At 38.4% G+C, this 17,081-nt stretch overlaps 1 protein-coding gene across 8 annotated transcripts in view; it reads right to left on the bottom strand.

Moving 5' to 3' along the window:
• LOC138737033 (ras-related protein Rab-14) overlaps positions 1–17,081 on the bottom strand; it is a 30,939-nt gene that overhangs the window by 8,529 nt on the left and 5,329 nt on the right. For 7 of the 8 annotated variants that reach the window (XM_069887455.1, XM_069887478.1, XM_069887445.1 and 4 more), the window contains 2 exons: positions 13,348–13,406; positions 7,372–7,425 (listed from right to left, as the gene is read on the bottom strand). In XM_069887455.1, the coding sequence (XP_069743556.1) occupies positions 7,372–7,425; positions 13,348–13,399 (106 nt within the window). In that variant the 5' untranslated portion in view covers positions 13,400–13,406. Of the gene's footprint in view, positions 1–7,371; positions 7,426–7,548; positions 7,575–13,347; positions 13,407–17,081 lie in introns of those variants that run through there. The other variant, XM_069887503.1, reaches the window with a different exon arrangement.

The raw sequence follows: 17,081 nt of genomic DNA, 5'->3' as shown, positions 1-17,081 counted from the left end.
AGGGCCAAATGGTCTGTTTTCTGTGCTGTAGTGCTCAATGGTTCTATAGACCAAGGACTGATCATCTGGCCCTTCAAGCCTGTTGTGATTTATTGATCATGGATTATCTTCCACCTCAGCACCAGTTTCCAACATTATCCTTAAAGCCCACTAACCATCTTTTCTTTAAAAGAGCAAAGGATGGAGTAAGTCACAACCTACAGAGCTCCTACAAATTGTATTAATTATTATTTAACAGCAATCCAGGCAGTGTTCTACCATTTGATTATACTTGGCAAAGCTTTTAAGTAACAGGGGTGGATTTTGAAGTGTTGAAATGCCAAACAAAAAGGCTAAAAGTAGAAAAAGCATGCATCAGCCCCAGAGGTCTACCCTGCAGACTGAAGCCTGGGCCTCACCTGATCCTGTCTCCCTGGGCAGCACACTGTCAGACTAGGAAGAACACCTAAAGCTAGCAGTACTGATTGAATTTCATAAAAACATTGTACAAATTGGAGAAGAGCTGGCTGCCCTCAAGTCGAAGCTACAGACTGTAAAAACGCAATCTGTGGCCGAAAAAGACACCAAACAAGTAAAATTAAAGATACTATTGGGGAGATAGAACATTCAATGTTGGGATGCATCAGTAACATCTGCTCACTGGTAATATAATAAAGCTGGAAAATAGATGTGAGGATTTGGAAGGTCCCAGAGAAATAACATTAGGATAGTGGGGGGGATGTGGGGTTCCCAAAGCAACCAAAAGCACCAAGTAGCTTATTGTTATCTGATTGTACAACCTGACAAAAGTGTCCTCCACTCCTCAGTGCAAAATGTCCAGACAACCAGATATAACACACATAAATAATACGTATGCAGAACAAGTATATCTATAAAAATAAATAAATACATATGGTTTTGTTCAAATGAGTCTCAGATGATTAGTCTCAGCAGTTCCTTTGGTCGCTCAGTCTTCTCACTCCCCATGGGAAGAAGCTGTTCCTCAGCCCGGTGGTGCTGGCTCTGATACTCCTGTATCTCTTCCCCGATGGTAGCAGCTGAAAGATGCTGTGAAGGGTAGAAGGGGTCCTCAATGATTTTGCGCAGTGTCTCTTTATCCAGTCCAAGCGCCTCTTAAGATAGCTGATACTCCGTAAAAACACGGTATCAGCTTTATTAAAAGAGGCCGTCGGAGCGCAGACAGGCCATCACGGCTAGACTTAGTGATGGTGTGGATGTCCTATGCCATGCCAGAGAACGCAACAAGGTAAAACTGCAAAAGATTATCTGTTTTTCCCACCTGACTGTGAAAGTGGCCCAAGCAGTATTCAACAATGTCAGACAGGAATTACGTACCCTGAAGGGAGTCCGATACGGGTTAATCTATTCAGCCCGACTACAGATCACTTATGATGACAAGGTGAAGGATTTCCTCTCGACTGAAAAAACGTGAATTGAAGTGAAAAACTAATTAAAGCACAAGTGCAATGGGGTGATGCCACTTGTTGGGCATTCTTATTTTAATCTGCAGTTACAAAACTTAAGGTTAAGGCAGAATTCCAATACTTGTATAATACAGTATTACTACTGTTAAATTTATATGCAAAATTTATTGGGCTGTACAACGTGGAGCTGACCGAAGTGCCATGCAATGTGTCTGCAAACATAATTCGCGGGAGGGATGGTTGTGTTTCTTTTCTACTTAAATTCACTTTCCGAGTCCTTGACATTTAGGGGCAAGGACATTTAGACCACGTGGATGTAAAGTGTTGTCCCCACGGCTTAGTCTTAATACAGGGATGAGTGTATTAAGTACAGTACAACTGCAATTATCCAAAATCTGATTCTCTGAAATACTGAGTTATCATTTTTTTTTTAAATTTCAGATTAACGAGGATATCTGAAATCCTCATTTATCTGAAATGTTTTCGGAGCCGAACTGACCAGGGACATTGGCTCCCGGTAGCAGTGGGACCCTCGGGGCCCCTGGCACGAGCAGGGCCTCAGTGGGGGAAGTGTCAGTGATGGCCAGCATTTTTTTTGGTGAGAATTAAACTTTATTTTAAAGGTTAAAAAGCCTCAACTTGTGTTTGTTGCTGTATAAAAACTTTTACAAATGATTTGCTGTGTTATTGAGCTGTTTTTTAAAAAAATGACCGGTTCTCTGAAAAAAGTTTATCCAAAATGGGCCTGGTCTCAACCATTTTGGATAATTGGAGTTTACTCTATGTGGGCGTGCATGCAGATCTGGGTACTTTGGTTTTGGGGGAGCGAAACCATCTTGGAGCTTACATTCAATTAGGGTGGTACAGCCCACAAAATCCTAATGTATAACCCAATGAATCTGAGCACCCCGGGACGGGGAGGGAGCACCTGTCAGACTTCTCAGTTGGAATATCAGAGGAATGGGAAGTCCTATCAAAAGATCAAAGTTTTTCTCCCATCTGAACCAAATAAAAATAAATTGAGGAGAAACTGTGGGAAGAGGCTATTGAGAGTATTCGTTCTACCACCTCTTGGGACTCATTCAGTTAAGATACTACATAAGGTTCGCTTTTCAAAATCCAGATTGCCAGCCATTTGTCCTGAAATAGAGAACAAATGCAATAGGTGTAATGGCTTCCCTGGCCATCTAAGTCACATGTTTTATCAGTGCCTCAAAATACAAGGGCTCTGGAGAGAAATATTTAAAAGTCAATGTGAAACCATGCCCATTAACTGCAATATTTGGAATCTCTGACAACTTCCTAAATTCCCTGCATAAAGAAGTGATAGTATTTACATCCCTATTAGCCAAGTGTCTAATCTTGTTACACTAGAAGTCCGATAGGGGTCGTTCAATTACACAACAGATTAAGGATATCAGTTTCTTCATTAAAGTGGACAAATACACATTTAGAGGGTACCAGAAAACTTTACCACAAATGGCAACCCTTTATGCATTTTTTCTTCTGAATTACAAGTGCTTACTAAGTAACACTAACCGAGACTGTTGTTACAGTACAATTGGTAATGTACTGATGATACTGTCAGCAAAGCTGCCAAGGTGGTCAGGGGATGGGGTGTACAAGCATATATCTGAGTGTAAACACATCAAAATGCTGGAGGAATACAGCCAGTCTTCTCAGCATTTAAAGGAGACAAAGATATATTGCCAATGTTTCAGGCTTGAGCACTTCTTCAAAGGAAAAAATAAATCAGAAAAGGCAGGAGCAGAATATATCAGAAAGTCTCAGAATTCAAACAATGGGGGAGGAACCGAGACCAACAAAAGGTGTTAATTAAATATAAGGGACTATGTGAGAATTTATCACATTTGTGTGAAAGAAGACAGGGAGAGGAGAGACAATGGTAAAAAGGGGGTGGGAGGGTTTAACAAAAGCCAGGTCGACATTAATGGCATCCAGTTGAAGGGCGCCCAGTCAGAAGATGAGGTGTTGTTCCTCCAATTTACTACAATCACAGCATCTGCAGCTTATTGTGTTTCACTCATGTATCTGAGGGCGTATGTTTGCATTTGTGTATACGTGTTAGCTTTTCGGTTTAAAAATAGGTGCACAATGTGCATTTGCATAATATGTACAAAGTTGTTTTTGATGCTCAATAAATAATTTTTTTAAAAAGCATCAAAAATTTTCTAAACAAGTAGAGAATTCCAGTGGTTCACCACTTTGGGTGATCAAATTTTCATAATCTCATGCACATCTTAAAACACTTCAGCCAATTGTCAACAAGGTTTAAACAGAAAGTAATAAGTTATGGCACAAAAATCATCCTACATCAAGATAGCCCACGTAGCCTTAACTGGATGGATTTTAAAGTTCTTATATTGGGATGCAGAGCTCATTAGCAACAGCTATATAATATATAGAAACAATCAGATAATTTCCCAGGTCTTGTAGCAAGGAATGGGAAAACTGTATACCAATATACTTTTGCTCAGTATTCTATTTATCCTTAAATGTATTTAGTATTAAATTTCCCCCCTCAAACTTTGTCTTTGAAAGCAACCTCCAGTTCCTTTTATAATTTTCCCTGATATGCAAACTTATTTTGCTTTCTTCCCCCACAAGTCCATCACTCACGAATTAGTCTGTTCCTCAACGCTAGAGGTGGCACAGCCCCAAGATCAGCATTAAGTATCATGCATAACAATCAACTGTTGACTAATCAGCTGTTGATTTTCAGATCTGATTGTAAAGAGAAAGTTCAAGCACTATTAGGAAAAATTGTTTTCAAAAACTTTTGCACAATTCATGTGCTATTGATCAAACCTTTCTCAATTATTTTCTACGGTGTGTTAGCAGAGGACAAAAATATAGAAGCAAATTATTTCAAAACAATTCATGAAGCGGGAATTCAAAACTTCTGCATGGACATGTGCTGAGATTGCCAAACTAGAGAACTCTAAAGAAGCCATTCTTAATCTTTTTGGCTATGGCCCACTTAGGACTCTGCTCAGTTTATGGGTCCCCTTCCTGGTGAAGCATTCAAGTTCAGTTGGTTTCTTCTATACTTCTCTCCTACTGACTACAAAAACAAAATAAATATTTTATGATTTCAGTTTGTTTCTCCCCCAGCCCCCACAAACAACTGTTCTAAAGGCATTTCTAGTTGAAAGAGGTTTTATATCTTGAATTTAAATCTAATTATGTCTTAAAGCAGTGGGGGGAAATATTTTCCCATTAGATTACAGGTGTTCCCCTATTTATGATAGCCCGTCTTGTGATTTTTCAAAGTTAAGTTAGTACAATAGTGTGACTGTCATTATTTACTTTCAAATCTATTAAAGCAGGGTGGCCAACCTTTTAATTTTTCAATTTAGATATACAGCACAGTAACAGGCCATTTTGGCCCACAGGTCTGTGCCACCCAATTAACCTACACCCTTAGTAAATACTAGAGGGCTGAAATGGCTTGTTACCATGCTGTATGTCAAATTAAAAGGTTGGCCATCCCTTCACTAAAGTAAGGTAATTGCAAGCCTCATTGATTTTTACAATAAACATTGACAATTCCTCTAAGGTGAATTCTTTGTCGCCTCGTTGATTAATCACTTTTTTAAAAAGTTAATTTTAAGCCTAATCCATTAACTGCCTTGTTTGGTATTGTTAGAGAAAGAGAGGCATAACTTTAACTGCACCCGACTTACACATATTAGCTTTTATTCCTCTAATCACTAGGCTGGCCGTGTTCTTATATGGAAGGATATTGCTCTGCCTACTCGCGCTCAATGTTACGCCATGTTGTCATCTTCATTTAAACATTCAATTTGAATTTAAAATTTCAAACACTGTGGGGACTCTTTTTGAATTACTTTCAGAATCTTTGATTTGGTTATTAATGCAGAGGTGTTGGCTAATAAGGTCATTTATTACTGCAACATGGAATTATTTTTCTTTATCTCTTTGCCAAACACAGTTTTGGTAGTTGAATTAGATGTTTTGTAATAAAATATTACTAATAGCATAATTTGTTTGATTAAGAATGTAGGGTACCGTGGATGAAATAGTATGATTTTGAGTATAGTACATTCTGTACTTTTCTATTAAAAAGTGGCAGGGTCAGACTTGTCCTTGGACACAGCATGGTGTTAGCACAAGTTTCCCAACGAATTTCTCTCCCCACATTGCAAAGTTGTGTTACCATGTTAATGGCCATTAAATTACTCCTGAGTGTGGGTAAATAGCAATGGAGAGATCACATTGGAGGGGCAAGAGAGAAAAATGGGACAGTTCTACTGGGAGCCAACAGACTCAATGGGCTCTTTCTGTGACAAAATAACTGATTTAATATTTGCACTGTGACATTAGATGAAAGGAGAAGAATTTTTGCTTGGTTAAAACTGTTAGCATGCTGTATGCTTAAATTTAAAAACCTGCTTAATCATAATTCAACATTGTTATGCAGGATTATGAGCTAAAATTCTGGACAAGCTTGAATTTACCTACAAGTCAAGCCTCGTGCCAAGTGAATAGTTAGAACAAATCACATTTAAATAGGAACAGCAGGAATCTTTTTTCTAAATATTTTATTTAAAATTTAAAATCACATAACATAACATCAATTACTACATATTGATACAGACATAGCGTGATTAGTTATTTATATAAAAACCCCAAACCCCCAACCACCCTACTAATACCCTCCCTCCTCACTTACAAAGAAAGAAAAAGATTATCATCTAATACAATCGCATTTAAAACTTTTTGGCTGCAAGAACGGTGGCACCTATCGGAGCAGACAAAGAGATCAAATTTTAACACCAATAAGTTTCAAATAAGGGCTCCAACTTTAGTAAAGAAAAAATTATATGTAATCTTTTCTAAAGGAATACAAGCTTTCATTTCATTATGCCATCTTTTCATACCTAAAACCGAGTCAGATTTCCATGTAATAGCTACACTTCTTAGACACAGAGTCAAATGCAAAAATTCAATTTGATACATAGTCAATCTCAATCTTAAAGCTATCGACTCAATATCTCCTAATAAAAACAATGGATCAAAAGGCAAGTTCACTTTTAATATCTGTTCCAAAAATTATTTACCCAAAAACTTTTAACCTTAGGACAGGTCCAGTCTAATGAAAAAAAGTACCTACTTCTTGACACACCTAAAACATAAATCCGAAGAACTAAGTTGAAAATTTTTCAATTTATGCTGAGTCAAATACAATTAGTACAAAAAGTTATATTGCACTAAGCTATAACGTATGTTTATTACCTTAGCCATACTGTTTTTACACATTTCTCCAAACTTTTTCATCAATCTTTCTTTCTAAATCCGATTCCCACTTCATTCTTGATTTATGAACATCTGGTTTAGGCATTTTATTTTGTAACAGGTTATACATCTCAGAAATTAAAAAAAAAATCTTAAGTAATTAAGATATTCAAGTAATTGAGTAAGAATTATGTAATAATTCTAAAGGGAATCTTTTTTTTCCCCCAGAAGAAGTTCCCATAAGCTTGTTTTTAAAGCAAATTCATCTGCAGGAGGCAATGGTGAATAAGGGGAGGGTGAAACTAACAAAAATGTTTTCCTACACGTTGCACAAGCACACCTATTTGTGCTGCATTAGACAGTGGATGCAGTAGCTTAAACATTTCTAATGCATTCTTTCCTTTTATTAAAAATCAGACTTATTTCCCTCGTCCCCTCTTCCCCAAACAGTTACGAGAATAAAGGGAATAAGTAACATTTATTGGAAACCTTCGACTGATGAAGACATTTCAAATAAATAGTATTATTACTACTTTTCCTTTTGAAGGCTCAGTTCACTGCACAACCTGTGATGTAAAGGACTGGACTAAACTGAGCTCAAAAGCATCTATTGTTCAGTAACAGTCAAATTTAAGATTTCAATTTGTTTTTAATGGTTTTCACTTACATTTCTTTTCTGTAAATTGATGAAGCAGGCACGACTTCCCTACACCCATATCTCCTATTGTAAAAAGAAAACTTTCACATCAGTCATAAAAAGGATCACGGTCACTAGAAATAATAACATTTATTTAGCTGTTCATATCCTTTGGTTCCAAATCAAAACTTTTTCTGAAAATCTCACCTTCCTGTTTGTTTCAAATTCAGCTGCTAATACAATTGAAAAAAAATGCAAGATTAATAAGATGCAAGGACTACGAGATAAAGAACCAGATGTTTCACATGATAGATTTAAAATCAAAGCTATTACCACAGAATTGACTGCAAAACTTGCATGTTTCCTTTCAATAAAGGAAAAATCCTGTGCTAATCTCAATTCCACTTCTAGTTGAATACTCATTTCCATTTTAACTGCACTTTAACTCCATATACTCGTTTAATGGTTGAGTTTTGGGGAACAATTCTCCAGGTCAAATTTTGGAGAGGAGGAATGTCGACTTTTACACAGATACCACTATTGACTGCGGCAAGTACCTGTGTCATTCAAGGCATCGAGAGCTTGGATGGTTGGGTCCAGGTGGCAAGTCCACGTTCAGGGTGTCAGGTGCTAGGATAGATAGTGACCAGGACGTCAGGAGCTCTGGTTGGCAGGCGGCTGGGACAAGGATCTGCAATCAGGGTGTTGGGAGCTTTGGTGGACAGTTAGCCAGAATGAGGATCCACAGTCAGGAGGTCGGATGGACGGGTGGCTGGGGCGAGGATCTGTGGTCGGGGCATTGGTAGCTCAGATCAGCAGGCAGCCGGGGCGAGGATCCACTGTCGATGTGTCAGAATCTCAGATCAGATGGGCGAGCAGGGCCAAAAATTTTGGTAGGGCAGGGGTTGTTGACTTTAAACGCAATGTGGAAACTATGAGATTTTTGGCCCAGTGTGGCAAATTGTTCTATTTTTACACAGGATTTACTATTACACGACTATATAGGTTATTACTACATAGAGATGCTTTGTAGTAATCTACCAGTGTGGCTGTATGGGGATTGTAGGTTAACTGGTGTATTTGGGTAACGTGGGCTGGAAGGGCCTGTTGCCATGCTGTATTTCTAAAATTTAAACTTCTTGTTGATCCTGCCAGAGTTTTAAACCTGGAACATAAAGTATCTATTACTTTCCAGGGATGCTGCCTAAACAGCTGAGTTCCTCCAGCACCTTGTCTTGATCCTTAAAGAGCCTCTCACAGGTGGATGTTTTAATTGCAGTGTACAGGATCAATGGTTTAAAAGCCCTCCCTCCTACACCATCTCTTAAGCCACATGTTAAGATGCATTATCCTCCTATTTCTAACCTCACTAGCATGTGACACATGTAATAATCCTGAGATCACAACCCTGGCAGTCCTGTCCCTCAACTTAACACCCAACTCCCTGAACTCACTTTGCAGGACCTTCTTACCTACGTCATTGGTCCCTACATGGACCATGGCATCTGGCTACTCAGCCTCCCTCCTGAGAATGCTGTGAACTTGATCTGCAATCTCAGACCCTGGCACCAGGAATGTAATATACCATCAAAGAATCTCAATCCCTTCCACAGAACCTCTTATCTGTCCCCCTAGCTATGGAATCTCTTATCACTACAGTTAACCTCTTCTCCTCCACTTCTTAGCCACCAGACCCCATGACAGACCTGATCACCGTGGCTTGTCCCCAGTAAGTCATCCCCCTAACATCATTCAAAATGATGTAGTTGTTATTGAGGGGAACAGCCACAGGCGTGACTTGCATTGACTGCCTGCTCTCTTTCCCTCTTTTGATAGTCACCCAGCTACCCGCCTCCTGCCTTCTTGGTTGAAAAATTGAATTTAAAATATAAAGTTTTACAGACCACATTTGGATTGCAGGATCCCTCAAATAAAAACTCTCAAAGTACTAGTATACAAGTTAGAGCTCCACAACACTTGTATTAAATCAGTCAACCAAACCTCAGTTGTCTAAAGCAACTTTCCATGCAAAATAACTTTTCTGAGCTTTGTTCTGATTTCTAATGGAGAACAAAATAGAAATCTAGAAACCATGAATATTATTCCAGGTGCTGAATACTGAAAAATTTAAAAATAAAGAATTAACATCAAGCAGCAGGTTTGTATACCAAATTCTGCCCAAAATTTTAACTTGACTTAAATTGATTATATGGGATCTGCAAAAATATTATAAACCAGTGAATTACATTCAGATTCTAAAATCTACTATGTGTAGACAATACAGGCAGAATATAATCTCAGAAGATGCAAATATACTAACTTGTTTTAGATGCTGTTGAATCAAGACGTGCAGAACAATAGGGAAAAGGTAAAGAATGACATGCTCCTTCAAAATATTCCAAGGAAATCTATGTGCAACTCAGACAGAAGTTTAATGGCTCATCCTATACATGAAAATGCAGCACTCTCGGCAGAGCACTGCCCAGTCTGAATTAGTGCTTGAGAGCACAACTTTCTGATCAACACCAAGAAGCATGTAATTTTTAGCTTAATTTATAACATTTAAAATGAGAGCAAAATTTCATGGATTTCTGCTTTAATTTGCTTTTCACCAAAATGGAACTTAGCAGTCAAGAAGCATGATGTATTGGAGGAGGAGTCACGTGATGGAGTAATGACCGGTAGGGTAAAACCAGCCCTCTCCAGAAAAAAGTCAAGAAAAGACAAAGCTTAACAAATATAAAGTATAAAAAATAGAAGATAAAGTTGCAGAGAAGGGAAAGAAGATGGCTCCCAAGAAGGAAAAAGTAAAAACAATGGGGGAAAAAAGAAGAAAAGTCACCGGAAAAGAAAGAAGGCCTTACCCGCACGAAGGAACAGGGAGCCGTGGTGGCGAAGAGCACCCGATCTCAGAGGTTGGTGCCGGCCTCACGGAGTCGCGACCCCCTCCCCGCCGACTAGTGGACTGCAAAAATGGCTCTCTGAGCCAAACAAAAGTGCACAACTGCACAATCAAAGGTAAGAGGAAACACCGACGGGAGGGGGCTCAGCTGAGGAGTGGGCAACCACGGCGCAACCAGCTGAGGGACACCCGACACCAGGGCTCTCAGCTGGAAGATGAGGAAGGCAGCAGGAGAGGGAGTGAGGAACCAGGAGAGGAGGATCAACAAGAGGCCCAGCACGAAGAGGCCCCACAAAGTGATACAAGCAACTCATCAAGAGAATCAGAAGAGACACAGATACAAAGAAGACAAACACAGGTATAGACACAGAAAAAGAGGAAGAAGACCACCAAGATCTTCACAGAGAAACAGAAGGTAAAACAGATGGACAGAATATAGATAAAGCCATTTTTGAAGAACAAATGAGAGCATTAAAAGAATCGTTATCATTAGAATTTAGTGCAATTAAAAGAAAAATGAAAAGAACAGAAGATAAAATGGAAAGTTTAGAACTGGTCATGACAGAAATAGGGAAAAGAGTAGAAAATGTGGAAGAACGAGAAAAGGCTGTAGAAATGGAAGTAAATGACTTAAGAGGAAAATTGTAAGAAAGTGACAAAAAAAATTAGAGACACAAGAGTTGTTATCGCAGAAAATTGATATGTTGGAAAATTATAGTAGGCGAAATAACAAAAATAGTGGGGCTGAAGGAGGGGGAAGAAGACGCAGACATGGAGGAATTTATAAAAGGATGGATCCCGAAGATTCTGGGAATGACAGAAATGCAGGAAGAAATGGAAATAGAAAGGGCACACAGAGCACTAGCTCCAAAACCGCAGACACATCAAAAACCAAGATCCATCTTAGCAAAATTTTGGAGATATACGACGAGAGAAAATATATTGGAGAGGGCAAGGAATAAAATTAGAGAAGATAATAAACCATTGGAATACAAGGGTCAAAAAATATTTTTTTACCCAGACACAAGTTTTAAACTCTTAAAGAGGAAAGAGTTTAATACAGCAAAATCAATTCTATGGAAAAAAGGTTATAAATTCATGTTAAGACATCCAGCTGTGCTTAAAATATTTATACCCGGGGAGCAAAACAGACTGTTCTCGGTTCCGGAAGAAGCACAAGAATTCGCAGAGCATTTGCAGGATAGAAGGAGAGATGAAAAGATGTAATTATATATAAAGATGTAAAAACAATGTATATGTAAAGAACTAAAGAGGGAAAAGAGAGGGGAAGGAAGGAAGGAAGGGGGAAAAAAGGGAGAGCTTTGTTATATGTGTTTAAAAAAGTGTTGTCGGGGGGGGGGGGGGGTTGGGAGGGAGAGAATAACCGTCACTGCGAAATCAGTTGATGCTGCGAGCAAGATCGCAACCCAAATGGAAAGGGAAGTGTGGTTGCCTGGCAAGGGATAAGGGGCAACTCAGAGGGGGAGGGGCATTTGGGGTTACGGTAATATTGGGTGTGGGAATTGTTGGAGTATTTTATGTTTTAAATGTGTTGTCATACATTGAGTTTAAAAAGGGAAAACAGATGAAAATGGGGAAAAAAGGGGATGGAGGTGGTGAGGAAGCAGAAAAGAGGTGTAAACAAGATACAAAATGGCCACGTTGAACTATATGACTATAAACATTAATGGAATACATAACCAAATTAAAAGGAAGAGGCTATTAAATTTACTGAAAAAAGAAAAAATAGATATAGCATTTGTGCAGGAAACACATCTAACTGAAGTGGAACATAACAAATTAAAGAGACTGGGTAGGATACGTAGCGCAGCATCATATAATTCAAAAGCTAGAGGTGTAGCCATATTAGTTAACAATAAACACAAGGTTACACATGATACAGTATAATTGGTTAAACAAGTTATCTATCACTCCTCAAAAATTAAAAGAATGGGATCCAACATTATCAGATAGATGTTTTTGCTGTAAGAAGGAAATGGGAACAACAATACGTACAATTTGGGCATGTACAAAAGTGAGCACGTTTTGGGAAGATCTAAATCAGATATTAAATAAAAAATCACAAAAAATAACATACCAAAAAAACCCAGAGATCTTTCTTTTAAGTAACATAAGAAGTAATGAATTAGGCCTCAAATTGGATAAAGCGCAAAAAAGATTCATTATGATAGCCTTAGCAGTAGCAAAAAAGTGTATAATGTCAATTTGGAAAATGGAAGAGAGCCTGAGAATACAGCAATGGTATTTGGAAATGAATAAATGTATTCAATTGGAAAAAATAACATAATTATTAAAAAGAAGCATGGTGTATTGCAAGAGACAATATTGGGAAAGGAGTTGGAAGAGGGCGGGAAGTTTAAAAGCTGCCAAATGATTTTAGTTCAATTACATATTATTACAGTTGGTTTCCAATTATCCAAAGTGCTCCGGACTGGATGTGTATCAGTTAACTGCATTTTTCTGATAACTGAGGCATTGCTTTAAGCTAACCAGTAGCATCAGCAAAATACTTGTACAGGCCATCACCGATCCCAGACACCTCCCCACTGCCATCGCCAAACCTGCCCCGGAGCCTGAGGTCCCCACTCCAACTCCACCCCTCTCCCTGGTCCAACACTGCCACCGCCCCCTGACCTGGTCTGCAGCCAAAAAATTGCCCCCCCCCCCGCCGATTAGATTTGTTCTGGCACCAACTCTGGGGTCAGCAGAGAACCAAGTACAGTGGAGGGTAAAAAAAAGAAATGGAAAGAGAGAGGGGAGGGAGCTATGTGAAATGAGAACAATCTCCCCATGCATTGCCTGAACCACCGACTTCCTCCAGTCGCTCACCTATGTTACCAAACTGATGTTATTAGTGCGTCAGAGCCCCACAAGCACGTGGGGTGAAAATTGTTTTTCAACTTGTGATGTCATTTTGCCGCCAAAATTTGTATTAAGTGCTTCTTAGATTATCAGAAACATACTATATTTAAAAAGTTATTCTTTTCTAGCTTTATAAATAAGTTACCTCATACATGCTATAAAATTGCATTGTATCCTATCTTTAGATATTGAATTTAAAATTCAAAACAAATTGTACTCACCAATTATAATATATTTGAAGATGTAGGAATAGTTGTATGGAGCAGTGGCCATCCTGGCTCTAAGGGGAAGTAAAAAAAAGGTTGAATCTACAGTTGAATAAACATTTAAATTGTTGTGAGTATACAAAAAACTAATAGTCATATACACTTCTCATGCACAGCATCATACTTCGGAATGTCTGATTGTAATCAAAGTGCACTACAACCACCCCTCCCCTCCCCACCCCACCCACCCACCTCAAGCAGTAAGCTACTTCAAACAAGTCTCTTCCATCTCTTCAAGGTGCAATTTTCTTTTGAATTGAATTGTTTTTTTGACATATTTCCCAAAATGGTAGAAAAACTTGTTTTGCATGCTATCCAGGCTGGACAACCTATTGGTAACACATCAGGTAGTACACTACTCACAAAAGAAATCAACTGGAATTCTTTAAGGAGACAAGCAGGCTTGATTAAGGAGATACAGTGGATATTGTATACTTGGATTTTCAGAAGGCCTCTAACAAGATGAGAGCCCATGGTAGAACAGGGAACATGCTACCGTGGATAGACCATTGGCTGATTGGCAGGAAACAGAATTGGAATACAGAGATCATATTCTGGTTGGCTACCAGTTACTAGTGGTGTTCCGCAGGGGAAGGTGTTGGGGCCGCTTCTTTTTATATTGCATGTCAATTACTTAAATGACAAAATAAATGGTTTCGTGGCCACATTTGCAGATAATACAAAGGTAGGTGGAGGAGCAGATAGCATTGAGAAACAGGTAGGCTGCAGGAGGACATACACAGATTAGCAGAATGAGCAGAAATACAATGTCGCAACATGTACGGTTATGTTCTTTGTCAGAAGAAATAAACAGGCAGGCTACTTTCTAAATGGGAGAAAATTGAAAAGTCCACATGCAAAGGGACCTGGGAGTCCTCATACAGGGTAGGCTGAAGGTAAATTTGCAGGTTGGGGAAGAAGGCAAAAGCATTACATATCATTCATTTCAATGAAATAGAATGCATGAGCAGTGATGTTAAGGTTTTATAAGGCACTGGTGAGACCTCACCTGGAGTATGTGAGCAGTTCTGCACTCTTATGAAAGAATGAATGACATTAGAGCAGGTTCAGAGGAGATTCACAAGGAAGATTCCAGGAATGAAAGGGTACCACATGTGGAACGTTTGAATGACGGCCCTCGGCCTGTACTCATTGGAATTTGGGAGAATCTCACGGAAACATTTTGAATATTGAAAGGTATGGACAGAGTAGATACAGAAAGGTTGTTTTCCATGGTGAGAGAGTCAAGAACAAAAGAGCACAACTTCAGGATTGAAGGGTGTCCACATAACAGAAATGAGGAGAAATTTATTTAGATAGAGGGTAGTGAATTTGTTATCATAGGTGGTTGTGGAGTCCAAGTCTTTGGGTGCATTGAAGAGAATGATAGCTATTTTTAATTAGCCAGGGTATCAAAGGTGATGGGGAGAAGGCTGAACAGTGGGGCTGAGTGGGGAAAATGGATCAGCTCATGAATGAATGGTGGCGTAGACTCAATGGGCTGATTAGCCTATTTCTGCTCCTATATCTCATGGAAACAAAACTTGCAATAAATAAAATCTGAAAACACAGGAAATACGAAGATAAGGCTGCATCAGATCTGCCACAGGGTCTCAGACCCAAAATATTTACTGTTTCCACAGATACAACCTAACCTGTTGAGGGATTACTATATTTTCTGGTTTTATTATTTATGAAAGCTGAAATTACTTGGTCCTCCTGCCTTTTACTTAAAAGATGGAAGGTGCGACAACTTATTATCAGAAAGAACCACAAACTTTCTGCATCAGATCAGAAATTAAACAGAATGGAAAAAAAAATTGATTTATATACAATGGGTTCTGGAGTGAAGTGAGATAAGGATACACTGGGCCATCCACAAATCTCAATGTCTTAAAAGTTTAATTTTGGAGCTAGCAATGGATTCTTAGAACTACATTCTCATGAGGCCAAACCAATTTTACATGTATATCTTCCTAAGACTCTCTTCCTTCACCTGGCATGATATCATCCTTCTCCACCAGGCAAATTTTGTACCTCACCCAATAAAGGACAGGATTTTTTTTAAAGAACAAAATGCAGCAGTATCACACCTTCATCTTTAAAAAGTGGACCAGTTCCAAACAAAAAAAATCACTGAAATAATTAAATCACCATTGAAGCATTGGTATTGTGAAGCCAAATAATTTCAAGAATATACTACACATTTATTTCTACTCCTGTTTCTAGTACAATTCAATTGTACAAATGTTGTTTAACCAACAGATAGCATGGTTAGAAAGGATGCAGAATATTTGACTTGTCAGAGGTCAAATGGCAATGATGGACAGAAGGTACAGAAAGATGAAAACCAGCACCTCAAGTTCAGGAACAGTTTCTTTCCAACAGCTATCAGACTCCTGAACTTTCCTTGGTACGCTAATCACAGACTGCTCCATCAACATAATATTGCAAGTCACTTTTTTTCTGCACTAGGATTATGTGAATATTTTACTATTATAGATTTTCTTTACAAGTGTTCAGCTTCAGCAATAATTTGTGTATACACATTGTACAATGTGAATTACAAATTCACTAATGAGCTCTCCAAGCCATCCCTTCCCCACCTCATGTGATTTAAAACCAATTTGTTTTCCTTATGGATGGGCTTTGAACTAAAACATTAACAGTTTCTTATCACAGATGCTACCTGATTTCCAGCATTATTCATTTATAAAGTTTAGGTTTCAACAATCAGCAGTTTCTTTCATTTTATAAAGAGATACTTTAGTGCAGTGGATCTCAACCTATTTCTTTCCACTCACATACCATTTTAAGTAATCCCTATGTCATAAATGCTCTGTGATTAGTAGGGGATTGCTTAAGGTGGTATGCGAGTGGGAAGGGAAGGTTGAGAATCACCCAATTGTTATTGAAATATTTTGCTTGAGAAAAATTGTCATTGGCCCGTTTCCTTTGGTGTTATCAAACCAGGCACAAAACAAGTCAATTAGATTTGATTAAAACAGTGGTTTTCAAACTTTTTCTTTCCACCCACATACCACCTTAAGCCATCCCTGACTAACCATCCCTGACCTGTGGCATAGGGAATACTTAAAGTGGTATGTGAGGGGAAAGAAAGAGGTTGAGAACCATTGCTTTAGTGACTCTCAGACATTCAATTCAATCGACCCAACACAACCAACTTTGGAGGAGAAAATGTGATTCTAGAACTGAAATAAAAATGACATTTATCAACATTGCTTTTCATTTCTTTCAGCGACTCTTACTTCAAGGGTCAGAATGATTCGAACTACTGATTAAAGCAATTTGACTAAAGCAGTCTGCTTGGACTTGACTGCAGCTTTATTATAAACTCACGTTAAATTATTGAATGTTGCCTCATACAATTTAAACTATTCTTTGGTGACCAAAACTGGAGCTAATGTGAGTTCATGCAAACTTTATGGTTTTAATTCAAAGATCACCCATTCAAATATCCCACATTGTCACCAGCACAAATACTAGTTTTATATTGTATTTATCCAATTTAATAATTTTATTCCACCAAATTTGCAATAGCACAAGCATTGTTCAGTTACTCAAGTGTTAAATATTAAAATGATAAATGAAGCATGCTGCAGTTGCTATTTAAATAATCAAAATATACCTGTTCATCTCTTTATTCCTCCTTAAATTTGAATTTTAAA

Source organism: Narcine bancroftii, chromosome 1, assembly GCF_036971445.1.
Source record: "Narcine bancroftii isolate sNarBan1 chromosome 1, sNarBan1.hap1, whole genome shotgun sequence".
NCBI lineage: Eukaryota > Metazoa > Chordata > Chondrichthyes > Torpediniformes > Narcinidae > Narcine > Narcine bancroftii.
This window is presented reverse-complemented; position numbering and strand designations above follow the sequence as displayed.